The sequence below is a fragment of the Thamnophis elegans genome, chromosome 13 (genome assembly GCF_009769535.1).
Source record: "Thamnophis elegans isolate rThaEle1 chromosome 13, rThaEle1.pri, whole genome shotgun sequence".
Lineage (NCBI taxonomy): Eukaryota > Metazoa > Chordata > Lepidosauria > Squamata > Colubridae > Thamnophis > Thamnophis elegans.
The window spans coordinates 23,742,170-23,769,504 of record NC_045553.1 but is presented as its reverse complement, the minus strand read 5'-3'; the positions used below and the strand labels follow the sequence as shown (position 1 = coordinate 23,769,504).

Below are 27,335 nucleotides of genomic sequence, written 5' to 3'. Positions count from 1 at the left end.
TGGGGGGGGGGGAATATTCTGCCCTTTTAATATCCCAAAATTAAGAATTCCCTGGATAATAAGCCCAAATGGGCTTTTGAATGCATGCATTAAAAGAAGCAGTCCCCCCCCCAAAAAGCCCTCCCTGAAAATATTGCAACATAGCAGCAGCCATGAGATGACGATGCTCCCCATCTCCTGCACCTCAAAAATAATAAGACTTCCCTGAAAATAAGGCTAAGTGCTTATTTCGGGGGGGGGGTGGGGTGTCAAAAAGAAATAAGGAGAGAAGCAACTTAGAACTGAGGAGAAATTTCCTGACAGTTAGAACAATTAATCAGTGGAACAGCTTGCCTTCAGAAGTTGTGAATGCCCCAACACTGGAAGTCTTTAAGAAGATGTTGGATAGCCATTTTCCTGCCTAGGCAGGAGGTTGGACTAGAAGACCTCCAAGGTCCCTTCCAACTCTGCTATTGTATTGTATTGTAAAATAAGACTCTGTCTTCATTTTCAGGGAAACGCGGTATTTCCTAAAATATTTCATTTTTCCGTATTTTCATTTTTGGGTGGGTGCTAACTTCCTACATTACCCAAAGTATTTTGCCGGTATTATGAATGGCTCAATTGAAACTCACACAATTAATCAAACACTGGGAATCTTTGCTGGTTAGTGAAGGATTGTTCCCTTCACCTCTAACAAGGGACATGTGGCTTATCGTTGCTAGGAATGATAGCCAAGCAAATTCTGGAAGGTTGCTTGTGCTTTTGCCTATATAACTCTGCATTACGGATTTTAATTTTGGATATTTCGGCCAAAATATCCATCTGGTCTATAGATGTGACTCCGTCAATGCACCTGGTAGCCAGCAGGTGGTGCTTGAGTACCTTGATACTGTAATGAGACCAACCCAACTGGCAGAAAACCACTTGGGAAAAAAGCAAAATTTTGTATATATAGCTCAGAAAGAGGGAGTGGAAATCCAGATTTTCTGCCTCAATTCATTCAGATGCCCTGATGTATCACTAAAAACAGGTATCGTAGAGCTAAGCTCCCTTTTTATGACCCTGTGGGTTCCTATTCAGGGACTATAAATATAAAATGTTAGAATGTATGTAATATTAAAATGAAACTGCTTTATGTTTCAAATTCAAACCATCTTGGGATATGCTTCTCCCTGTTGTGGCCTGCCAGTGTAGCTGGCAGCAGATTCAGACAGTGAGGCGGTTGGGAAGGAACATGGGCCAGTTCTGGAGTCTGGGGAAGGCTCTGACATGGGCTCTGTGTTGGAGGGAGAGATGGGGCCAGGGTCTTATGCCAGTTATCAGCTGCCTTCAGAGCCAGACATCAGTGAGGCAGATGAACATCTGGAGGCTGTTTCCAGTGTGCGCAAGCGCAGAGTTGCCAGACAAAGGGAACAGTTAAAGAACAGGGGTCGATTTGGAAGTAAGGCCACAGGTGGACAATGAATGGCCCCTCCCAGAGGAAATAAAAGAGGAGCGAAGGGGGAGTGGAGTTTGCAGGAGACAATTAGTTCGCTTCATTGGTTCGTGTCTCTCCGAGACTCCTGGTCAAGTTCTGCAGAGATCGGCCTGGCAGCTCTCCAAGCCAGATAAGGTCCGTGACTGTAAATCCTCCCTCGAAAGACTTTGCTGGATATGAATGAGCAGAATTCAGAATTAATGAAAGGGGTTTTTGTCAGGACAAGGAGTTTGGGAAGCCTCAGTCAGAATACTCCCACCCTTCCTTTGTTTGAATCGTCAAACATCTTTCAGATGAAAGGTGAGACTCTTGGCAAATGATGTAGGGGGTAAGTGTTCCTTGGTGTCCCCACCATACCTTGTCATGGATATTGGGGTCCCCGCCATCGGCCAGATATTTATCGATAACAAGAATCCGGTTCTCCAGTGCGGCATCAAGAAACTGCTCTGGCTCCACCGATTCTATCTAAGAAAAGAAAAGACAGAAATGATCTCAGATTTGTTTTACTGGGGGGCTCAAAAGGAGAGAATCAGAGTGCATAAGGGAGGGAGAGTTGAAGCAAGTTAAGTGCGGGGAGTTTCAGGCTGCCATATTAACTTTTTTTGACTCCCTGTAGCCCCTGGAGGACGGTTCGTTTCCTGACAATGAGAACCATTAATCAGTGGAACAACGTGCCTCCAGAAGTTGTGAATGTCCCAGCACTGGAGGTTTTTAAGAAAAGATTGGATAACCATTTGTCTGAAGTGATGTAGGGTTTCCTGCCTGAGCAGAGGGTTGGACTAGAAGACCTCCAAGATCCCTTCTAATTCTGTTATCCTATTCCACTCCACTCTATTCTACTCTATCCATGGAATGGTTGCAAGAATTGGATATGTCTAGTCTAGTGAAATCTGACACTACAAAGGTAGTGGGCTCCAAGATCACCGCAGATGGGGACTGCAGCCAATAAATTAAAAGAGTCTTGCTCCTGGGGAAGAAATCTATGGCAAATCTAGACAGCAGACTAAAAAGCAGAGACATCACCCTGCCAACGAAGGTATGTATAGTCAAGGCTATGGTTTTCCCAGTTGCAATGGATGGCTGTGAAAGTTGGACCATAAGAAAGGCTGAGCACCAAAGAATGGAGGCCTTTGAACTCTGGTGCTGGAGAAGACTCCTGCGAGTCCCTTGGACTGCAAGGCGATCCAACCGGTCAGTCCTAGCGGAGATCAACCCTGACTGCTCTTTAGAAGGCCAGATCCTGAAGCGGAAACTCAAATCCTTTGACCACCTAATGAGAAGGAAGAAGGACTCCCTGGAGAAGAGCCTCATGGTGGAGGGCAAAAGAAGAAGGGGATGGCAGAGAACGAGGTGGCTGGATGGAGTCACCGAAGCAATCGGCGTGAGCTTCAATGGACTCCAGAGGGTGGTAGAGGACAGGAAGGCCTGGAGGAACATTGTCCATGGAGTTGCGATGAGTCGTATGCAACTAACAACAACAAAGTCTAATGAAAAGAAAGACTAGGTGTGACATGATAGTCTTCCAATATTTGAGCCATAAGGAACAATAGGGTTAATCTATTCGCCAAAGCCTCTGAGGGTAGGACAAGAAGCAATGGATGGAAACTAATCAAGGAGAGAAGCAATCTGGAATTAAGAAGAAATTTCCTAACAATGAGAACCATTAATCAATGGAACAGCTTGCTTTCAGAAGTTGTGGGTGCTCCATCACTGGAGGCTTTGAAGAAGAAACAAGAGCCACTTTGTCTGGGATGTCATAGGGTCTTCTGCTTGAACAGGGTTGGACTAGAAGACCTCCAAGGTCCCTTCCAACTCTGTTACTCTGTTATTCCTTTTATTAAGAATGGCAAACTACCTTCTTCTTGTTGCCAAGGAAACACCACGGACATGAAGAAATCTTTTATGTTTTATATAAAGAAGCCGAAAGAGAATGATAAATTTATCTTCTCGTTCCAAGTTTTTATCCGCCATCCTTTTTACATTTGTCCTTTCCAGAAATAGAGGCTTCCCCCCGAGACTGTCCTATCTTAAAAAATAGTGCTGAGAAATGAATGAGCAAATGAAAGCAAAGGAATCTTTACATGCTGCTTCTTCTTCTCCTTCTCCTCCTCCTCCTTCTCATACTTCATTGGATGCTGGCTATCATGTTGATGTATATGAAATGCTATCCAAAAAATGTTTATACATGTATATTAAATGCTATCCAAAATGTTTTTGGGGAAAGAGGAGTAAGAGCTGAAAAATATACAGAGGAAGACTCCCAAACCGAGGAGATGAAATCACACTTAATCTGGGAAATATGTATAAAGAGTGTTTATAAGCAGCATCCTGAATAATGGGAAGCAAGCTTCCTATAATCTCCAATGTCCTCACCACTCTCTGTAGGGACTTTCTATCTCAGGCGCTGCTGCCACTAAACCAAATAGGGATGTGGTTTGTTAAAACGCTCTCTGCCGTGCCTCTGTAGAAAGTGGCCAGGACAGAAGGAGAAAGATATGCTCTCCTCATAGGATGCAGATGCTGGTTTGCATGCTTCTCACTAAGGATGACGTGTGGAGAGACTAGTTCAGATTGTTAATTATCTGCACCCCCAGATACTTAATATGTATCTATTATTAGTATCTAATATTAACTCCGATAAGCAAAGGCATTTTTAGCCCTTGCCACTGTCTAATCAGGATGCTCAAGGCCAGATCTAATTTCATGGACACTTGGATCTTTCAGGGCAGCCTGACTCCTTCTCAACCATGCTGAAGATGCCCTATCAAGGTTCTGCACATTTGAGAAACCCTCCAGAATACTCACAATAATTTCCGGCTCCTGCGGTTTGGGGAGGACCACTTTCTTACACTTTTTCTTCTTCTGCTTGTGATGCTTGACAATGGCCGCCAAGTCTTCCAGGGTGTCTATCTTCAACCTGGCATTATTGAGGGCCTCAAGCTGGAAAAGATATTGGTGGCATCAACGTGAGGAATAATAAGCTCACTAAAGCCGGGATGCCAGATCTGAGCTGCAGATATCTAGAAGGGCCCCTAGAGGGAAGGAATCAGCATTCTGGGCCTCTTTGCTGCCTCAGTCAGAGTACGGTAACCTTTTATAAGGCTTCCAGGGCCCAAGTAATTCCTCAACTGGGATAATCCAAAACATGCTTCCTACAAAGATTGCACCCCCTACTCTAGAAGCTTAATTAGAGTCCGCATGATGATACTCTTTCATCTAATAGCAGTATTACTTAGACTTATAAACAGGGGTGTGATTCAGCCGGTTCGCACCACTTCAGACGAACCGGATATTAATTTTGCATCCAGTTCGACGAACTGGTTGTTGCAAGGACTGGCTGGCCCCACCCACCCCTCCCCTCTCAGGAGTCTCCACATGGCCCCTTCATCATGCCAGGTAAGTGCAGGGCTCATGTGGAGGTTCTGGGAGGGCAAAAAACAGGCTTCCCGGATGTCTGGAAATGGGCTGGTTTCCGGCCTTCGGTGAGCCTCCGAAACCTGGGGAAGACCATTTTCCCCCTCCTGGAGGCTCAAAGAAAGCCTCTGGAGGCTGGGGAGGGTGAAAACTCCCCCTCACCGCCATGGTACAGGAGGCTGCGCAGGCCATGCCCACCATGGCCACACCCATTAGGTGTTCTGACCTAAGCTTCCCCAGCAGCATAAAGCCAAGTCCTCATCCCGATAAACACCTTTTATTTACTTGACAGTGAATTCCTCTCCAGAAAAATCTTTTCTCTCCCACAGTCTTTCAAGATAGTTCACAATGACCGATCTTGTTCAAGCTTGGCCAGGTCGATATCTTTCAGACTTGGCAAGAATGCAGGAATGAACACATTGTCTCTTGCAAACTCCACTCCCATTTCGCTCCTCTTTTATTCCCTATCAGAGGGGTCATCCACCATCCACCTGTGGCTTTACTCCCAAGTTGACCCTTGTTCCCTGGCTGCTCCTTTCCTCTGGCAGCTCTGCGCATGCGCACACTGGGAGCAGGCTGCAGCTGTTCTTCTGCCTCACTGATCTCCAACTCCAAAGGGAACTGATAACTGGCATACGGCCCTGATCCCCTCTCTGCCTCTGACACAGAACCCTCCTCAGAGCCTTCCCCAGACTCCAGGACTGGCCCATGTTTCTCTCCAACCTCCTCACTGTCTGAATCTGCTGCCAGCTCCGTTGGGGCGCTGGTGGGCCACAACAAAATGGCTCACCTTCTTCTTCTTCTCGTCTTCCGCTTTCTGCTTCTCTCTTTCCACCGATTCCCACCAGGGCGCAGCCGGACCAGAGCGCCAACGTTCAGGCTCCCAGGCTGTCCCTCTTGTGCGTGCTGCAAAACAGCCAACTTTCTCTTCAGGCCGTTCCTCACTTACCTACAGAAGAAGACCAGAGAGGAAAACAGTCAGAAAGAAGGAGGCTGTGGGTCATGCGAGGCCTTACAAAGCATTTTAACAACCCGAATGGGGAGCTGTTAGGAGCAGGGTGGATTTGATTTAAATCAAGTTTAAATCAACCATGGTTTTTTCCTGGTGATTTAAATCATGATTTAAATCAACCATGATTTTTTTCCTAGTGATTTAAATCGTGATTTAAATCAACCATGATTTTTTCCTAGTGATTTAAATCGTGATTTAAATCAACCATGACTTTTTCCTAGTGATTTAAGTCGTGATTTAAATCACTAGTAAAAAGGTTTGATTTAAATCAACTTGATTTAAATCCTAATTTTTAAAAAGCAACTGTCATCTCTGTCCCACAGCGGCTCCTCCTACGACCTGCTGTTGACTCACTGAAAGTCCCGATATTGCAGAATACACAGCCTCATGCTACATAACTGAGCTCCATTTCATGCTGAATAAACTACATTATTAATGTATCTTAAATAGAAAACTATCTTTACTCCAAAAGCATTTTATTAAAATAAATTTGATAACAATAAAAAAATCTGACTTAAATAAAAAATATCCGATTTTTACTTATTTATTTTTTTAAAAATCATTGATTTTTATCCACCCTGGATAAATTGGAGCGAACTGAAGGTATCCAGAAGTTTGCCAAAATTAAAAACAAAACATTGACAGCCTTAATAAAGGTGATGATTTGTTTCCCCAAATAGAGGACATGGGAGCCCAGCCAGGAAATAGAAATAGAAAGCAGCAGTTGGAAAGGAGGGGTGAGGGGGGGAGAATTGGCATGAATTTCTTGTGGAAAAGACAGGTTGCATTTTTTAGCAGATGCCCTCTTGTTGGTATTCTACTTTTGGCCACCTAATTAATTCATCAGCCCTAGCAGGAGGCCCATCATGTTAAAATAATGTTTTGGCAATAAAATTGGCTTAGTTCTAGAGCTAATGAGTGTTGATTCATTCTATCAGCAATTCTTTTAATATTGCTTTCTTGGTCGGTCGTTGTAGTTACTTCTCGGTTACTTGTATAGGAAATTAGTACCCACCCCTTTCCTAGAAAAATGAAATATTTTAGGAAATATTTTAAAAAGGCAGAATATTATATTTTCCTGGATGAGAAAAGGAGAAACGTGTTTTAAAGACAAAGCAGCTCCCTGCAGCTTCCTCCCCTCCTTTGTCAATGGGCCATTAAGGCCTGAGCCAGTATAGTCTACATAACAAAGATCTACCTCCTTCAGGCAGAACCATAATAGGGATCCCAAAGCCCTTTCATTACATCATCACCCAGCAAGAGTCAGCCAAGCTTGGGACTCCAAAGACAGACAGCCTACAAAGTTACTAAGACCCCCACTCCCTGGGAGTCTGACAGCCAATGGGATACATTTCTTGTACAAGAATCTCTTCCCTTTTTTCTTTCAAAATCTTCAAGACATGTGAGCCTTCCCCCCCCCCCCAGGATGTCAAACCACATGGTCCTGTCCACCATTAAAAACCGTCTTTCCCAAGAGCCGCCATATTTTCAATGTCTTTCTCCCCACTTGTAACCGAACCCAGATGGGACACTTCTTCCAACAAAAGAAAGAAATGAATACGGAAATGGAAATTATATCTATATCTATATCTATCTATCTATCTATCTATCTATCTATCTATCTATCTATCTATCTATCTATATGTATTTAGTGTCATTTAGTGTTTAGTATGTGTGTGTGTGTATGTATGTATGTATGTATATGTATATGTGTGTGTGTGTGTGTGTGTGTGTATATATATATATATATATATAGTCACAACCCCTGGTATGCCCAAATATAGAACACAGGTTCGATTCCCAACATAGGGTATGGCTAGCTGATGAGAGCTAAATAGCTTGAAATAGATCTATACTAGTCTCCCTTTATTTATTTATCAGCATAAATATAACATATATATATAATCGAACCTGTGCCCAAAAACTTGGGTATGGCTAGCTGATGAGAGCTAAATAGCTTGAAATAGATCTATACTAGTCTCCCTTTATTTATTTATCAGCATAAATATAACAAATGTAACAAAAAAGGCAACAGTAACAAATATTGGGTTTCTGTCTGGATGGACTCTTGTGACGAGCCTAATGACAGAGAGTGGAAGTGTGACCTTCCTCCCATACTTGGGCATACCAGGGGTTGTGACTTTAAGTATATATATATATATATATGTGTGTGTGTGTGTGTGTGTGTGTGTGTGTGTGTGTTTGTGCTGATAAATAAATAAAGGGAGACTAGTATAGATCTATTTCAAGCTATTTAGCTCTCATCAGCTAGCCATACCCTTACTGGGATTTGAACCTGGGCTATATTACATCCTAGGCAAACTTCTTAGCCATTAGGCCACAGGCTCTTTATCCGTTATCAGCGAAGCCAGGGTGAAAGGTATCTATTAGATTTTTTTACAACCCCTGGTATATATATATGTGTGTGTGTGTGTGTGTTTTTTTATTTGTGCTGATAAAAAATAAATAAAAATAAATAAATAAATCAGCACAAATAAAAAAACACAAATATAACAAAGGCAACAGTAAAAATATTGGGTTTCTGTCGTGATGGACTCTTGTGACGAGCCGAAGGACAGATGATGGAAGCAGTTAGCTTCCTCCCATAATTGGGGCTTACCAGGGGTTGTAAAAATCATATATATATATATATATATATATATATATATATATATATATATATATATATATATATATATATATATATATATACACATACATACATACATACATACATACATACATACATACATACATACACTAATGATTCTGGGAATAAGGAGAACCATCCATCTCTTTTCTCAGATGTGCCAGCTCTTCATGTTTAGAGATAAGTCTTAGGAAAATGCTATACATGGTTGCAGCATATTGGTTTTATTTTATCAGCCACTCGGAATCATGCAATTGAGATGGATAATTGGACAAATTCAGTTCATTAACTTAACAATTCTATCACACACCCTTCCTTGCTTGCATTCAGAAGAGCAAGGAAGGCTGCATTCAGACAATATTCTTCACCTTACTGAATTCATTCGTTCGCAATTAAGTTGACCCTGATCAAATGCGGCAAACATCTGGTTTTTTATCTGACCCAGTTTGGGGTGTTGTGTGAAAACAAGGCACACCGAGTGGCCCTTAATCAGAAAGGAAAGCAAAATGTTCTGTTTCTTGTAAGATGTAGGCATTCAGCAAACTAATTGGAGAGCGAAAGGTGTCTCTTAAATCCCAAATGACATTTTGCATTCCATCCATACCATTTGCCAATGCAAATGACATATTTGCCTGATTGTTGAAATGATGCTGGCGCTCAGAATATGCAGATCAGCCCCACAAATACCATAAAATTAAGTTTAAAAAATTAACAAGCTGAACTGCTTGATCCAGTCACTGGATCAATGGTGAAATTCATATATTTTTTTTACTACCGGTTCTGTGAGTGTGGCATAGTGGGCTTGGCTTGGTGGGTGTGGCAGGGGAAGGATACTGTAAAATCTCTAATCCCTCCCTACTCCAGGGAAAGGATACTGCAAAATCCTTATTCCCTCCCCACTCCTGGAGGAAGGATACTGCAAAATCTCCATTCCCACCCAACTCCTGGGAGAAGGATCCTGTAAAATCTCCATTCCCATCCAACTCCTGGGGGAAGGATCCTGTAAAATCTCCATTCCCTCTCCACTCCAGGGGAAGGATACTGCAAAATCTCCATTCCCACCCAACTCCTGGGAGAAGGATCCTGTAAAATCTCCATTCCCACCCAACTCCTGGGGGAAGGATCCTGTAAAATCTCCATTCCCTCCCCACTCCAGGGGAAGGATACTGTAAAATCTCCATTTCCTCCCCACTCCAGGGAAAGGATCCTGTAAAATCTCCATTCCCTCCCCATTCCAGGGGAAGGATACTGCAAAATCTCCATTCCCTCCACACTCCAGGGGAAGGATACTGCAAAATATCCATTCCCTCCCCACTCCAGGGGAAGGACACTGCAAAATCCCCATTCCCTCCCCACTCCAAGGGAAGGATACTGCAAAATCTCCATTCCCACCCAACTCCTGGGAGAAGGATCCTGTAAAATCTCCATTCCCAACCAACTCCTGGGGGAAGGATCCTGTAAAATCTCCATTCCCTCCCCACTCCAGGATAAGGATACTGCAAAATCTCCATTCCCTCCACATTCCAGGGGAAGGATACTGTAAAATCTCCATTCCCTCCCAATCAGCTGGGACTCGGGAGGCAGAGAATAGATGGAGGCGGGGCCAGCCAGAGGTAGTACTTGCTAGTTCTCTGAACTACTCAAAATTTCCACCACCGGTTCTCCAGAACTGGACAGAACCTGCTGAATACCCCCCTCTGCACTGGATGCAAGGGACTAAACCAGGGGTGTCAAACTCAAGGCCTGTGGGCCAGATCCGGCCCACAGAGTATTTAGATCTCACCTGCGGGGCCACCCTGGAAATATCAAAGGACTGCCCTGTGGTACTTCTGTCAGCAAAAATAGGGCTTGGGGCGGGGGGGCATGCATGCCCACCCCGAGCTCCGCTTTCGCTGGCAGAGGGCTAGCCAAACAAGCTACAAGCAAAACAAAAGGAGAAATGTTTCCCCTTTTGCATTTGAGCATGCAAGAAGGCTCAGGGAAGGAGAAAGGGAAAGAGGAATGACAAAAAAAGGAAGGAAAGATGGAAAGAGAGTGAGGAAGGAAAAAGAAGGAAAGAAGGGAAGGAAGAATCAAGGCGAAGAAAGAGGGAAGGAAAAAAAGGAAAAACGGGAAGGAAGAAGAAAGGCGAAGAAAGAGGGAAGGAAAAGAAGGAAAGAAGGGAAGGAAGAAGAAAGGCGAAGAAAGAGGGAAGGAAAAGAAGGAAAGAAGGGAAGGAAGAATCAAGGCGAAAGAGGGAAGGAAAAGAAGGAAAAACGGGAAGGAAGAAGAAAGGCGAAGAAAGAGGGAAGGAAAAGAAGGAAAGAAGGGAAGGAAGAAGAAAGGTGAAGAAAGAGGGAAGGAAAAGAAGGAAAGAGGGGAAGGAAGAAGAAAGGTGAAGAAAGAAGGAAGGAAAAGAAGGAAAGAGGGGAAAGAAGAAAGGTGAAGAAAGAGGGAAGGAAAAGAAGGAAAGAAGGGAAGGAAGAAGAAAGGTGAAGAAAGAGGGAAGGAAAAGAAGGAAAGAAGGGAAGGAAGAATCAAGGCGAAGAAAGAGGGAAGGAAAAGAAGGAAAAACGGGAAGGAAGAAGAAAGGCGAAGAAAGAGGGAAGGAAAAGAAGGAAAGAAGGGAAGGAAGAAGAAAGGTGAAGAAAGAGGGAAGGAAAAGAAGGAAAGAGGGGAAGGAAGAAGAAAGGTGAAGAAAGAAGGAAGGAAAAGAAGGAAAGAGGGGAAAGAAGAAAGGTGAAGAAAGAGGGAAGGAAAAGAAGGAAAGAAGGGAAGGAAGAAGAAAGGTGAAGAAAGAGGGAAGGAAAAGAAGGAAAGAAGGGAAGGAAGAAGAAAGGTGAAGAAAGAGGGAAGGAAAAGAAGGAAAGAAGGGAAGGAAGAAGAAAGGTGAAGAAAGAGGGAAGGAAAAGAAGGAAAGAAGGGAAGGAAGAAGAAAGGTGAAGAAAGAGGGAAGGAAAAGAAGGAAAGAGGGGAAGGAAGAAGAAAGGAGAAGGAAGAGGGAATGAAAAAGAAGGAAAGGGAAGGAAGAAGAAAGAATTAAGATTGCTGACCCCTGGTCTGAGGAAGTCCTGCCTTAGCACTTGGCCACCATAGACGCCCCCCAACACGAGTGATGTCGAGCTGGCCACACACCTCCTCCCCCCCCCCACGAAGGTCAGATACAACCCCAATGAGGCACTCAATGAAATCAAATTTGACACCCCTGGACTGAACTCTTATTTTAGAAAGATACATGAACAGAAAAATGAGGGATGAGACGAGGGATACTAGCCTTAACTGCACACCCTTGTTGAGTCGATTTAAGGAGAAATCGCAAAAAAATTCATTGCAGGGAAAAAATTGGCACATCAACTGTCACCAACCACAGCCTAACAAAACCTCCAGAGTCAGGTGAAGTCTACCTGCCAAGTGGAATGACAGAAATTACAAAAAAGGGGGCGGTGGAATTGTGTTATGCATTCCGTTTCCAGCTTTTCCTTCTGGCTGCCAGCATTGAGATGAACGTAGAAAACAATTCCATCGCATTTTGTTGTTATTATTTTAATTCTGGCTCCTCATGCAGCGGCTTATGAATTATTTCTGGTTGGTTGCGTTGTCATGTTATTTTAATTGTGTTTTAAATCAAACACCAGCCTTGTCAACGGCTGGGTATGTGCCTTGTTGTGGAACAACAGGATATAAATTATAGAAGTAAGCAAGCACAGAGGCATCTAACCCAACAGCTTTCATCCGTGTTGGGGTTCCAGTGCCCATCACCTCGGGGAATAATTTGACGGGTTGGGGATGATGGTGGTTGGAATCTATTTCTTCTAGAAGGCACAAGGTTGGGGGATGGACCAGAATGGAAGAGATGGGATAGGATTCAGTCCTAGGCACCCTGAAATTATTATTTTCCCTTCTCACCGCTTGGAACAAGCAACAGATGGGAAACTGACCAGGGGAAACTTGGGTGGGTTCGATTTTGAGATTTTGAGAGTGGGATGTGTGCCCACCTGCTCCAAAAACCTGAAAAGGTACCAATAAAGGAGAATATTTGTGGCTCAGGGATGAAATGAGGGGTCCTTGGTGCTCTCTGAGCTTGCTTTCTGTCTTGTAGACATTTCATTACCCAACTAGGTAAAATCATCGGAGCTAGAACAAGGGAATTAGGTTTGAAGAGTGCAGGAAAAGGAGGAGGAAAAGTGGGGGAAGGAGGAGAAGAGGAAGAGGAAGAAGAGGAGGAGGAGGAGAGGAGGAGGAGGAGGAGGAGGAAGAAGAAGAAGAAGAAGAAGAAGAAGAAGAAGAAGAAGAAGAAGAAGAAGAAGAAGAAGAAGAAGAAGAAGAAGAAGAAGAAGAAGACGACTGTGGGGTCTTTGGTGCTCTCTGAGCTTGGTGGTTTTCTTGCAGACATTTTGTTACCCAAACTAGGTAACATCATCAGGCTAGAAGGGAGGAAGAGACAATTGTCTCCTAGAGACAATTTGATTTGGATCCCTGCACTGAATAATAATTTGGTCCTTCCATCCTGAAGATGGGGGAGGATCTTATGAAAAACCAACTCTCCATTGGCTTTCTAGTTTTTAGGGCAGATGATGGAATGCCATAGGTACAGATACTGATTTACAGAGTTGGAAGGGACCTTGTAGGTCATCTAGTCCAACCCCCGCCCAAGCAGGAGACCTTATACCATTTCTGACAGATGGCAGTCCAGTCTCTACTTGAAAGCTTCCAGAGATGAAGCTCCCACAACTTCTGAAGGCCAGCTTTAACAGATTAACAGAGTTGGAAGGGACTTTGTACCAGTATAACAGAATAAGAGTTGGAAGGGACCTTGTAGGTCATCTAGTCCAACCCCCACCTAAGCAGGAGACCATTTCTGACAGATGGCAGTCCGGTCTCTACTTGAAAGCTTTCAGGGATGAAGCTCCCACAACCTCTGAAGGCAAGTTATTACATTGAATATAGAATAACAGCATTGGAAGGGACCTTAGAGATCATCTAGTCCAACTCCCCCACCCACCCAAGCAAGGAGACCCATCACCAGGGATGAAGCTCCCACAACTTCTGAAGGCCAGCTCTTCTCCTTCCCTTCACCCATCTTGTCTCGAGGGCCCAAATTGACCAAGGCAATTTGACTTCTGCCGAGGGCCAACCCATTGAAGTGGTGTCCTCCCTCACTGGGAGAAGGGTGCCAGCTACAGCTCTCACATGCCACCCATGCCACCGTTCCTCCTGCCCCCAGACGAATCAACTTCTATTTATAGGCAGGCTTTGGGATGTGAATACTCTACAAAAACATAATGCGGTGTCAGTATCCGGTCACATTTCCAGTCGGGGTAGCCAAAGGGCAGGCTGAGACAGGCAGGCGCCAGGGACAGAGTGGGTCCCAAATCCCCTGCGTTGCCTGGGGCCTTCCTAGCAGCTGACCTAGTACAAACTCTGGCCAGGGTCCAGTAGAGCAACAAGGGAGCTAACCCGAAGGGCCTTCCTGATGGATGAAGACCCCTATGGTGGGACAACGGGGCCCATGTGCCCCTCCGACAAAGCGTCTGCCCTCCGTCTCTCTCTCTCTCCATTTACAGAGCCTTCGAACTTAATGAGACATGATGCAAGCTGCATTCACACAACCCGCGAAGCCACTCAGCAGCTGTATTTGTACCCGGGACTCAGTTTGGGGAAGGATCGTTGGCCAGCACTTCGGGGCTTAATCGACTCTCAAACTTGGCAACTTTCAGATGCGTGGACTTCCCGGTGGGGAATTCTGGGAGTTGAAGTCCACGCATCTGGAACTTTGCCAAGATTGGGAAGCAGCAGTTTAACCTGTTGGAGAAATCAGCCGTCTTGGTTGGTTTATAATCCACTGTATGGTTGCAGGAATTGGGCATGGCTGGTCTAGGGAAGAGAAGGACCAGGGGAGACAGGAGAGCAGTGCTCCAATATTTGAGGGTCTGCCATAGAGAGGAGGGGGTCAAGCTAAATATTCTCCAAGGCACCCGAAGGCCAGACAAGGAATAATGGATGGGAACTGATCCAGGAGAGATTCAAGTTGGAAATCAGGAGAAATTTCCTGACAGTGAGAACAATCAACCCATGGAACAGAAGTTGCCTTCAGAAGTTGTGGGGGCTTCATTACTGGAGGCTTTCAAGAAGAGACTGGACTGCCATCTGTCAGAAATGGTGTAGGGTCTCATGCTTGGGCTGGGGGTTGGACTAGATGACCTATAAGGTCCCTTCCAACTCTGTTATTCTATTCTGATTCTGATTCTGATGATTATGATTCTATTCTACTCTACTCTATTCAAGGCACCCAAAGGCCAGACAGGGAAGAATGGATGGAAACTGATCAAGGAGAGATTCAACCTAGAAATAAGGAGGAATTTTCTGACAGTGAGAACAATCAACCCATGGAACAGAAGTTGCCTTCAGAATTTGTGGGAGTTTCATCCCTGGAGGCTTTCAAGAAGAGACTGGGCTGCCATCTCTCAGGAATGGTGTACGACATTGATGGCTTTTCATTTTCTTGACTGAGTGCCGAAACACTGCAAATACAATGTGCGCATAAATGTGCCCCATGTATGTGTGCGCAGGGGACCCTCCACCCTGCACCTCCCCCGTGCATGTGTGGCAGAGACCCAAAGACCATCTGGATGGTGGGAGGTGCACGCGCATGCACAGTGGAGCTGAACTGGAGCGAGGGCCACATGCCCACAGAGAGGCGCTGCGTGCCACCTCTGGCATGTGTGCCATAGGTTTGCCATTATGGGTGTAGGGTCTCCTGCTTGGGGGGCGGGAGTTGGACTAGATGATCTACCTGGTCCCTTCCAACTCTGTTAATCTATACTGGCCAAACCCAGGAAATGAGCTTCTTCAGTAACTGGGTTAAGTTAAGTGGAAACCAGCCAATCTGCTTGCTTTATGTTTGGTGAACCAAAGCATGTAAGATAACCAACCAACCACTGTTGGTCTTATTAAGAAACACAACAGGGGAAGGGCTTTTTTAGGGACTGCTTGGGGACCCAGGAACTTCTCCCTGGAAAGGTCTTCTGAAATCAGCCACCTGAAGCATCCCATCACTCAGGGCACAGGAATCCTGGACCTCAGTGCTACAGAAACACAACCCCATCTTGGCATTCCCACCTTCTTGGGCCAAGAAGCCATGGAATGTCTCCATTGCTCTCCTGGGGAATTCCAGGCACCACAAGAGAGCCAACCTTCTTCTCTGCTTCCTTCCTTCTTAGGCTAACGGATTCCTAGGGATCTGGAATGATTTTCGTAAGAAGGCAAGAGGGTTTTATGCCTGATGCAACCACCAAAATAAGACACCCCTTGCTATCTTAAGACCAGGAATGGATTTGTTGATGTTTCTTGGAGAACTTCTCTCCTCCATTGGCACCTATGAAGCATTCAGAAGGTTTTCTGGGGAGTTGTGAAGGCCACCCAAGTGAAGAAACAAAAGCCATGCTCAAACACAGGGCTCTCCAACCTTAGCAACTGTAAGAATTGTGGACTTCAACTCCCAGAATCCTCAGCTGGCTGAAGTTGAAGTCCACAATTCTTAAAAGTTGCTAAGGTTGGAGAGCCCTGCTCTAGCTCAGCAGTCACCAACCTTTCGAACCTCAGGGACCACTAAATTCATAATGTTAAATCCCGCTGACCACTAATATGATCTGCCTAATGACCAGTTGGGATGGGCGTGGCTAGGTGGCCATGTGACTGGGTGGGTGTGGCTCACTCAATGGCTTCTACTCACCCCTCCCCCCCCAGCCACTCCTCGCCTGCCCGCCCGGGCTCCTTAGGGCCCCAACAGAAAGCTGTTGGAGCTAAGCAGCCACCACGAGAAAGAGTTGATAAAACAGCTCAGTTCAAATTGGATCTGACCGAGAAGGAGGCTCAGCAGAAGCACCTCACTGAGGACTACGAGCATAGGCTTTCCAAGCAGACGGCCTGGTTCGCCCATGTGATGACTTAGACGGACTTCTTCTAATGTGCTGAAGCAGAAACAACTTCCTCCTATTTCACTCTGATCTAATCACATTAGGCCATTTAGAGAACAAGTCAGAACTGGAAAGTGTCCAACAGCTGGAAGACGATGGCTGTGAGTTCGGTTTTAAAAAGAACATCACGCATTGCGCAAGCAGATAAAAACTTCTGCTCCTGGGAATGGAAACCTAGTTGATTCACATCATCTGCAGCTCACAGTTCTTTAGGCATTTGCTCCCAGGCACCGCAAACCCACAGCTAGGAAGCCTTCTTTCAAATGATTGATTCAACTTATATAGCCCATATTTCTATGCAGGGAACTTTCAACCCTGGGATGCAGAGAGAAAATGCAGATTGGACATGGAGGATGGGCTCACAGCGACACGGGCAACCCCAAATCCAGGATAACGAGAACATTGCTATTCAGAGTGTGTCCAAACCAACAAACAACCAGGATTCTGGTGGTTTCACACAACCATTTGTGTCGGGGGTGTCAAACTCAAGGCTCCGAATCCAGCCCGGGGGTCGAATCTGGCCCGCGAGGTGCTTAGATCTGGTCCACAGGGCTACCCTGGAAACAGTGAAGGACCGCCCTGTGGTGCCTCTGTCAGTGAAAATGGAGCTTGCGAGGGCCACGTGTGGGACCCCCCCACCATGCTCTGTTTTCGCTGACAGAGGGTTGCAGGAGGCCGAAAATGGAGCACGGGAGCCCATTTTCTCTGGCAAAGCCAGGGGTGGGTTCCGGCTGCCATTATTACCACGTTTGGTAGTAAAAAACATTTTTGTGCTCCGCACGGCGTAGGTTCATTGAAATTTTAAAACAATCTGCGGATACGCGCAACATTAAAAAGTGAATAAAAACGACATTTTTAAAATGAAGATTGTTCTGCACATATGCAGAACAGAAAATCAAGATGGCGCCACTGATCATAGAACTGGTACAGCTACGTGTCCACCAGAGCTACTACCTATTTGGCCGAACTGGACCGAATAGGCAGGAACCCATCTCTGGGCACAGCGCTCAGGCCACCAAAGGCAGCCCCAACATGAATGCTGTCAAGCTAGCCACGCCCAACCTGGCCACACCCACCCCAGCCCCCTGCGGTCAAACACAACCCTGATGCAGCCCTCAATGCAATCGAGTTTGACACCCCTAGGCTGAGTCAATAGACCATGTTCTCACAGCCGCCATCCTATAGGAGCCTAGTTTACAGTTGCACAAACTCAGGTATCTCATTTGGGGGAGATAGATTCAGACAATCGAAAGTTCTCCAATCAACTAGACCAACCTGACAGCCAGGTTCTAATCTATTACAATATTGATCTTCGCCAAAAGTTTGAGAAGGCACGCAGAACTGGTGATGAATACAGGATGACATTTTACTTAACCATTTAATATACATTATTCATCACAGTATTCGTCACTTGCTACTGGCCAAAAAATATGATTCATTACTAGCTAGAAAATGGATCCATCACAGCATAAGTTAAAATACCCCACGTTTTATGCAGAATCCCAGATCTCAGCTCAAGTGCAGGAGAGGTGCCCATTGTTAAGGAGCAGGTACAGACTAACAGAGTTGGAAGGGACCTTGTAGGTTATCTACTCCTACCCTCTGACTAAGAAGGAGACCCTGCACCATTTCTGACAGATTCAACAGAAAGGTTTAAAAAGGATTCTGGATTTCAATCGTAAGTTTTCACAAGTGTGCCACATTCACAAGCCTGAATGTGGATGGCTTGCACAGCACTGTGTATTTGTGGTTTTATTCTTAATTTCCCCTTTGAGGAAAAGCCTTTTAAGTTTTGGTGAGCAATTCTGCTCCCTTCCTGGCCCAAGGCTGAGATTTGCTCCGGTTACTGAAATGACCCAGTTTTCTGGTACATTCCTCATGCGCATTGGCTTTGCCTCACTATGCAAGAATTTAGTGCATGCACGCATCAGCTAAATTGGCACAGGGAGAGAAACACAGAGGCTTCTATGTGAGTGAGAAGCAATCTTGTTAAAAAAAAAAAGATATCTGTTTGAAAACAAAAATGAAATTTGAGTAGAGTCTGCCTGCATTCCCATAACTTATTTAGCCAACTCTCTCATTAACCCATTTTCTGGGTTCATACAATACATGGAACTGAACCAAGCTGGTTTCACATATCACTTTCACCGAGGGGCGGGGGGAGATGCTGGAATTAGAGTTTGAATTAATCAAATAAAACAGGCATCAGAAGTTTTAACTGACCTGGGGGATCCCATAGGTGCTTTTTTCAGGAGGCAAATGGACTTTCTTGTTTTTTTTCTTCTTTTGAAGACGTTTCGCTTCTCTTCCAAGAAGCTTCTTCAGCTCTGACTGGATAGTGAGGAATGGAAGGATTTATATTCCTTGCAGACAGCTGGACATTTGCATTCTTTTAGAGAGCTGTTGAAGCACTTGGAGGTTTATCTGTGTCCTCAGGGTCCTTCTCTTATATGGATATAAATCCTTCCATTCCCCACCATCCAGTTGGAGCTGAAGGAGCTTCTTGGATGAGAAGCGAAATGTCTTTAAAGAGAAACAAGAAAGTCCAGTTGCCTACTGAAAAAGCACCTTTGGGACAACCATGACCTGGAGGACTGAGAATCTCTACACACATTTAGCTATACAATTTGGGGTGAAGACCCTTTGAACGGTGTGGGAGTAGGAATGGATTCCCAGAGGGAAAAAATGAAGACTACAGGACCCATTAGCACCACTCAGGTGCCCCCCTGACCCTGAGAACACAGATAAACCTCCAAGTGCCTCTAAAAGGATGCAAATGATCAGCTGTCTGCAAGGAGCATAAATCCTCCCATTCCCCACCATCCAGTCAGAGCTGAAGAAGCTTCTTGGATGAGAAGCAAAATGTCTTCAAAAGAAAAAAACAAGAAAGTCCAGTTGCCTCCTGAAAAAGCACCTTCGGGACCACCATAACCTGGATGGTAGAATTTCTACTGAGTTTGACCTGGGGGATGAATGTCTCCATCCCAGAGTTCTCTGCATCCTCCCTTCATAACCAGGTCTATGATTAGATCTACAAGTGGGCCACCCTTCCACCCTGCTTTGCTTACTCCAAGCAAACTCAAAAGGACTTGCTTTGTTCTGGGATTAGAAAAATAGGGTTGGAAAGGATCTTGGAGGCTTTCAAGTCGAACCCCTGTCCCTGGCAGGAGACTTTATTGAATCTTGGACAAATGGCTGGTACATCTGGGAAAAGAGATGGATGGCTCTCCTTATTCCCAGAATTATTATTTGAGTTTTCAAAATACATATAGAGTAGAGTAGCATAGCATATAATATTGGAATGAATAGAACAGAACAGAACAACAGAGTTGGAAGGGACTTTGGAGTCTTCTAGTCCAACCCCCTGCTTAGGCAGGAAACCCTACACAACTTTAGACAAATGTTTATCCAATCTTTTCCCGAAGACCTCCAGTGATGAAGCACCCACATCCTCTGAAGGCAACTTCTGTTCCACTGATTTATTGTTCTCACTGTCAGGAAATTTCTCAAGTTCTAGGTTGGATCTCTCCACCCATCGCTTCTCATCCTGCCCTCAAGTGCTTTGGAGAATAGGTTGACTCCCTTCTTCCCGGTGACAGCCCTTCAAGCATTGGGAAGGCAGCTATCCCATCACCCCCTAATCCTTCTCTTTGTTAGCCTAGACATGCCCAATTCCCTCAATGGCTCATCATACAGTTCATTATCTGCAGACGTCCCCCCTCAACCCCCAACCCAATTCTTCTCGGTCTTACCAACTGCTGAATACTGAGTATCTCCATGGTCCCCCCTTCCAGAGTCGCAATGCTCTCTCTCCAGTGACTTGCCTGGACAGCTGCATTTATTCTGTCCTGGGAAAGGGTGGATTTAGGCTGCCATCCAAAACTCCTCCGGCACCCACTTGGGCCCAGCAACTGGATTGCTGGAGTGCCATGTAACGCCTGCTAAAATAACTTCATTAAATGCTTCTAGTGGGTGCCCATATCCAGAGGGATGGGGAGTGGAGGAGGCAGGGGAGTGAGGGAGCAGGCCATTAACTCAACATTTCAGCTGTTGAGTCTGCCAAGCTTTTGATGAAACCTGATTGGCTTTTCCTATCAGCCCAAGATGAATGGCTGAAGCCCTTCCAGAAAAGCCATTCATCATGGAACATTTTATTTATTTATTTAGTTTGTCAAACATGTATGAGATAACAGGTATTAAGTATAAACATGGACATGGACAAAGGAAATGAGTAAAAATGGGGACAGTAGGAGAGGCACGCTGGTGGGCTTATGCATGCCTCATTTACAGACCTCTTAGGAAAGGGGTGAGGTCCATGGTAGACAGTTTAAGGTTGAAGTTATGGGGGTTTGAAGATGTAACAATGGAGTCAGGGAGAGCATTTCAGACGTTGACCACTGTTGCTGAAGTCGTATTTTCTGCAATCAAGTTTGGAGCAGTTTATCTTGCATTTCTATCGATTGTTTGCCCGTGTATTATTGAGGTTGAAGCTAAAGGAGTCATTGACAGGTAGGATGTAGCAGACAATTTTGTGTACTACGCTTAGATCAGACCGTAAGTGGCGTAGTTCCAGGTTGTCCCAGCCCAAAATTTCAAGCCTGGTGACAGAAGGGATTCTATTGTGAGCCGAGGAGTGGAGGACTCTTCTTGTGAAATAACTCTGGACTCTCTCAATTGTATTAATGTCTGATATACAGTGTGGATTCCAGACAGATGAGCTGTATTCGAGGATTGGTCTGGCAAAGGTTTTGTATGCTTTGGTTTGCAGTACAATGTTACCGGAGAAGAAGCTTCGCAAAATGAGGTTAACAACTCTTAATGCCTTTTTGGCAATGCAGTTACAGTGAGCTTTGGGGCTTAGATCATTTGAGATGAGTACTCCAAAGTCCTTGACAGAGTGAGGGTCGTCTACGAGGTCGTACCCCTGTCCCCAGCTTGTACGTGTTGTTCTGATTTTTGTTGCCAATGTGTAAGACAGAGCATTTGTTGGTTAAGATTTGGAGTTGTCAATTGTTTGACCATTCTGACACATAATCAAGGTTGCTTTTCCTGCATTGTAGCAGTTATGGCAGAGGATGGGCGAATCGAACTAGCATCGACGCGTCCCTTGTTAGTGGCCTTGGTAGACAATGGAGTCCAACCCATTAAGAAGACCCAAGATTTCCAGATTCCTGCAGCGCCACATCAAAATTCAGCTTTCTCAAGCTAGTTAGTAGTCAGGCTTTAAATGTGATATTTGTCGTAATAGGCTGCTTCTACCCTTAGCGAACAGCAATTTGTATGTTTATGGCTGAGTAATGGAGAACGTAGGAGTATTCAATGCACCTGAAAGGTGACTCACCCCATCTTAGGAAAGTTTCTCGTCACTTAGTTTTAATTCCAAAGACAAAACTGAGAATCAATTGCTTTTTTTTTTTTTGAGAAAAATTGCAAGAAGCCTCATTTCATATACATTTCCACAAAACTCCCATTTATAAAATGTCAAATTATTTCCACACTGCTGACTGATGGAGGATGAGCAAGAACCACAGCTGTTGGGCTTCCCTGCATGGCCAGAATGGAAAGAGTGGTTTTAAGTAGGAGACAATAATTTTCTTATGGAATACAATCGAAGAGCTTCTGTCTTAATAGAATTAGTTGTCAATTTAGGGGGAGGGATTTTAGAAGCGTTGATCGCAGTTTGATTCTCACCAGGTCAGCCTTCGATCCTTCTGAGGTCGGTAAAATGAAGATCCAGATTGTTGTGTCAACAACAACTTCAGAGTGAACAATAGGTTGACTCTGTAAATTGCTTAGAGAGGGCTGGAAAGCATTGTGAAGCGGTATCTGTCTAAGCGCTATTGCTAAGTGCGGAAGGACGGAGGGCCATGGTGGCACAGTGGTTACAATGCAGCATTGCAGGCAAACTCTGCCCATAGCCAGGAGTTTGATCCTGACCAGTTCAAGGTGGTCTCAACCTTCCATTCTTCTGAGGTGGGTAAAATGAGTACTCAGATTTTTTGGGGACAACAGGCTGACTCTGTAAACCCCTTAGAGAAGGCTGTAAAAGCACTGTGAAGCGGTATATAAGTCTAAGTACTAGTACTAAGTGTGGAGGGAGGGAGAGAGGAAGGAAGGACCAACCATGGTGGTGCAGTGGTTAGAATGCATTATTGCAGGCTGACTCTTGTCCACTTCCAGGAGTTCGATCCTGACAAGCTCAAGGTTGACTCATCCTTCCAAGGTCGGTAAAATGAGGACCCAGATTGTTGGGAGGCAAGAGGCTGACTCTGTAAACCACTTAGAGAAGGGCTGTAAAGCATTGTGAAGCGGTATATAGGTCTAAGTGCCATTGATATCTATCTTCCTTCCTTCCCTTCCTTCCTTCTCTTCCTTTCCTTCTCTCCCTCTCAGTGGTTACAATGCAGTATTTCAGGATAATTCTGCCAACTGCCAGCAGTTCGATCCTGACCAATGTTGACTGAGCCTTGCATCCTTCGGTAAAATGAGGACCCAGATTGTTGGGGGCAAGAGGCTGACTCTGTAAACCGCTTAGCAAGACCTGTAAAGCACTGTGAAGCAGTATATAAGTCTAAGTGCTATTGCTATTCCCCTAAGGTGATAGTACCTGGGTGCCCAATGGGAATCAAGTGATGTCATCCCATCAGAAAGTGGAGCAGTTATAGAATGACATCATGATATGGTTATGACATCATCAAGGTTTCTGCTGGGTGCCGATGACTAGGCATAATGTAATCAATCGCCAAGGGAAATGTGAATTTCTTGAACACGGATATCTGAGTCATACAAGGCTTCAAGTTTAAAGAACTGGATGGCTGCATTCACACAACACTCTTAACCCAATAACTGAATTAAGCCCTTTTTCTAGGTTTGAACCAGGGGTGAAATCCAGCAGATTCTGACAGGTTCTGGAGAACTGGTAGCGAAATTTTGAGTAGTCCGGGGAACTGGCAAATACCACCTCTGGCTGGCCCCAGAGTGGGGTGGGAATGGGGATTTTGCAATATCCTTCTCCTGGAGTGGGGTGGGAATAGGGAATTTGCAATATCCTTCCCCTGGAGTGGCGAGGGAATGAAGATTTTGCCGTATCCTTCCCTTGGAGTGGGAAGGGAATGGGGATTTTGCAGTATCCTTCCCTTTGAGTGGGGAGGGAATGAAGATTTTGCAGTATCCTTCTCCTGGAGTGGGGTGGGAATAGGGAATTTGCAATATCCTTCCCCTGGAGTGGGAAGAGAATGAAGATCTTATAGTATCCTTCCCCTGAAGTGGGAAGGGAATGGGGATTTTGCAGTATCCTTCCCCTGGAGTGGGGAGGGAATGAAGATTTTGCAGTATCCTTCTCCTGGAGTGGGGTGGGAATAGGGAATTTGCAATATCCTTCCCCTGGAGTGGGAAGAGAATGAAGATCTTATAGTATCCTTCCCCTGAAGTGGGAAGGGAATGGGGATTTTGCAGTATCCTTCCCCTGGAGTGGGGAGGGAATGAAGATTTTGCAGTATCCTTCTCCTGGAGTGGGGTGGGAATAGGGAATTTGCAATATCCTTCCCCTGGAGTGGGAAGGGAATGAAGATTTTATAGTATCCTTCCCCTGGAGTGGGGAGGGAATGGAGATTTTGCAGTATCCTTCCCCTGCCATGCCCACCAAGCCACGGCCACAGAACTGGTAGTAAAAATAATTGAATTTCACCACTGGTTTGAACATAAGACTGGATTTATGAACTAACCTAAGGCTGGTTTTGTCCAACACTCTCAGCTAAAAATATCCTAATAAAAAAAAACGATAAACTCAAATCTTTGGCCCCTCTAAGACGCCTAGCAAACATGTTGTGTGAACCGCATTGTGTAATAGTGACCTACCCAGGGAAGCCAGGGGGAGAGTTGGGGATGAATGCACAGAAAGCTCTGTTGGCTTGACATTTAATCCAGAGTTTATGCCTGATAATTTGCTCCTGAAATCCTAACTTTTGGAGCAAACTTTCGGAGATTATTTCCGGTTCCGTTACACCAAGCTATGGCTTATCATGGTTATGCAATTGGGCCATCATGTTTATAACATTGAGTGGGAATCTAGCCAGGATCCCTCCTGTTTCCCCCAACTCCAGAGGCTCCTTTGGCTGCCGTTGACGTGCCTGCCCGATGAGAAAAATGGCCCGAAGAATTATGGCAATGCCGAAGTCAGGACTGTGTGTCACTGTGCCGGACTTCGTGTTACAGCTACAGATAGAAATAGACTCGCAAGGCTGACATTCTATCCTCCTGTGCTCTTAGGGCATTGCCCTCCTTCTCTTCCCACTCAAAACAAGGCCCCCCGCTTGGCTTTCAAGGACAGCAAATATCCTGTTTCGAAAGCAAGGCTGCTGAACTCCAGCAGGGCTCTTCCAAAGGTGAGATTCAGGAAAAGAGGCGCAAAAGGAGGAGGCCTCCCTCGTCCAAGGCCCTTAGCTGTAAGTGCCAGGTGCCCCCTAGTTGGTGACTTATCCCACTGCGGGAACCAGGGTGCCATACCTGCCCTAAGAAGGAGGTGGGAGTTCGCCTGTTGCTCTCCGAGGCGAGAGATGCCAATGGCTAAACATCGGGCCCTCCTTCGCTTTCCAACTGACAGCCCCATCGCACGGGCTGATGAATGGAGGCAAAGCCAAACGGGGGCATATGTTGACTTATTTTGGGAGGCTCCTGGCACAGTCTGGGCATGTGCACTCCTGAATTCAGCTACAGGAAGGAAGAGCCTTGGCTTGTCTCAAAAAAACCAAAGCAGGCGTGAAGGTGGGGAGTCCTGGGAAGAGAGACCACCAGGAGACAACATGGCTACAGGCCAGGTTGGAGAAGAGAAAAGTGAGGGAGAGAGGAAAGGAAGACAACCTAAAAAAATGTCAAACAAGTGCCATTTCATCCCCAAAGCCCTACATAGGTTCATCCATACAGTGACAGGGCCAATTTCAATTTGAGGGAGACTTTTCCCCATTTTCGGTCAAGCAGAGAGACACACAAAGATGGCTACAGCCAGAGGCAATTCTGTCAAAAGAGAGAAGATCAGCCTCCATTGCTGGTTCCACAAAGACAGGCAGCCATTTTCCATGTTGACGTTTATATTCAGGCCTGCTGAGGTATAAAATCCTATTACCTTTGCTACCGGTTCAGAACTGGGAACCTGTGCGCATGCGCAGAGCATCCATGATGACGTCTGGGCGGGTGGGTGGACGGAGCCTCTCATCACTGTCACTACCGGTTCGCCTAAACTGGGGTGAGCCGGCAGAATGTCACCTCTGAGTCTGCTGAGAGTTAACAGTTCTCTTCACAGGTGGCACGCAGAGCCATTTGTTAGGGCATGCAAGGCGTTGCCCTGTCAGTTCCAGCGCATATGTGAAGCCTCCAGAGCGCGAAAAATGACCCTAAGGCTAAACCGGAAGTCACTTCTGGATTGTCCATAGAGCCGTTTTTTGCCCTCCGAAGCCTTCAGGGAAGTCTCCTAAAACCTCCAGAGCACGAAAAATGGCCCTGAGGCTAAACCGGAAGTCACTTCTGGATTGTCCATAGGGCTGGTTTTTGCCCTCCAGGGAAGTGTCCGGAGCACCAAAAATGGCCCTACGGGTAAAGCCTCCGGAGCGCAAAAAACGGTCCTACGGCAAACCGGAGGGGAGGGCCTCCGAGGGAGGCTATTTTCGGCCTATCCAGGCTCCTGAAAGCCTCTGAAGCCAGGGAAGAGCGAAATATAGGTCCATCGCGACCCAAAAGCGTGGGGGTTGTGCGCATAGCATTATGGGTGTAGGCAACTCCCCTGCACTCCCCCTGCTTTTGGCATACGATGGGAAAAAGCTTAGCCATTACTGTTGTATACCTTGTTAGGAAAATCCCCCCCCCCTCCCAAAATCTAAATGTCTACACAGATTCTCAATCATTCAGGTCATGGTTGTCCCAAAGGTGCTTTTTCTAAAAAGCAACTGGACTTTCTTGGGGTTTTTCTCCCCCTTTGAAAATGTTACCTAGTTTGGGTGATGAAAACATCTACAAGAAAACCACCAAGATCAGAAACCAACAAGGAGCCCTCACCTGAAAAGGTGTCTGTCCCTCCCCCCCCCAAAGAGGAGCAAGTCATGTTTTCTGTCTCCCAGAGAAGAAGATATGGAACAATGGCCTTAGTCATAGGGATGGGAGGACAAAGAACCGTTGGATGATGTCCCAAAGGTGCTTCATCAGGAGGCAACTGGACTTTCTGGCTTTTTCTTTGAAGATGTTTTGTTTCTCATCCAAGAAGCTTCTTCAGCTCTGACTGGATGGTGGGGAATTTATATCCACGCTGAGGACACAGACAAATCTCTAAGTGCTTCAACGACCCTCAAAATGGATGCAAATGACTAGCTGTCTGCAAGGAGTATAAATCCTTCCATTCCCCACCATCCAGTCAGAGCTGAGGAAGCTTCTTGGAGGAGAAGCAAAAAGAAAAAAACAAGAAAGTCTGGGTGCCCCCTGAAAAAAGCATCTTTGGGACAGCCAAGTGAGAAGTCTGCTTCCAAAGAGCCTAGGAAAAAAAACGCAGGAGGAACTTCTACCTGTATCCAACTGAGTAGGTCCTATTTTGTTTGGGGGCGATTAAAACATCCCCTGTTCGTTCTTGCTTTGATTGAATGCTGCAATTAAGAATGTCAGGCCTTTGAAGATGATTAAGCTCTTTTGTTTGGATGACAAAACAAATGCCATCTGCTGGAATTTGCATGTGGAGAAAAAACTTAAAAGCATCATTTGTCTTTAAAGGGCAGGTATCCTTTTAGAAGGATGGCTCAATGGCGGTTCAAATCCCTAGCATACAATGGAGGGAGCTCCCATTACTTGTTCCAGCTTCTGCCAACC

General features: G+C 45.5%; 1 protein-coding gene across 3 annotated transcripts in view; it reads right to left on the bottom strand.

Moving 5' to 3' along the window:
* The window catches only part of LOC116517027 (ankyrin repeat domain-containing protein 23-like), a 56,055-nt gene that overhangs the window by 9,333 nt on the left and 19,387 nt on the right, over positions 1–27,335 (bottom strand). For all 3 annotated transcript variants that reach the window (XM_032229777.1, XM_032229776.1, XM_032229778.1), the window contains exons 5-7: positions 5,664–5,822; positions 4,265–4,399; positions 1,817–1,924 (exon numbers count right to left, since the gene is read on the bottom strand). In XM_032229777.1, coding sequence (XP_032085668.1) covers positions 1,817–1,924; positions 4,265–4,399; positions 5,664–5,822 — 402 coding nt within the window. The remainder of the gene's footprint in view (positions 1–1,816; positions 1,925–4,264; positions 4,400–5,663; positions 5,823–27,335) is intronic.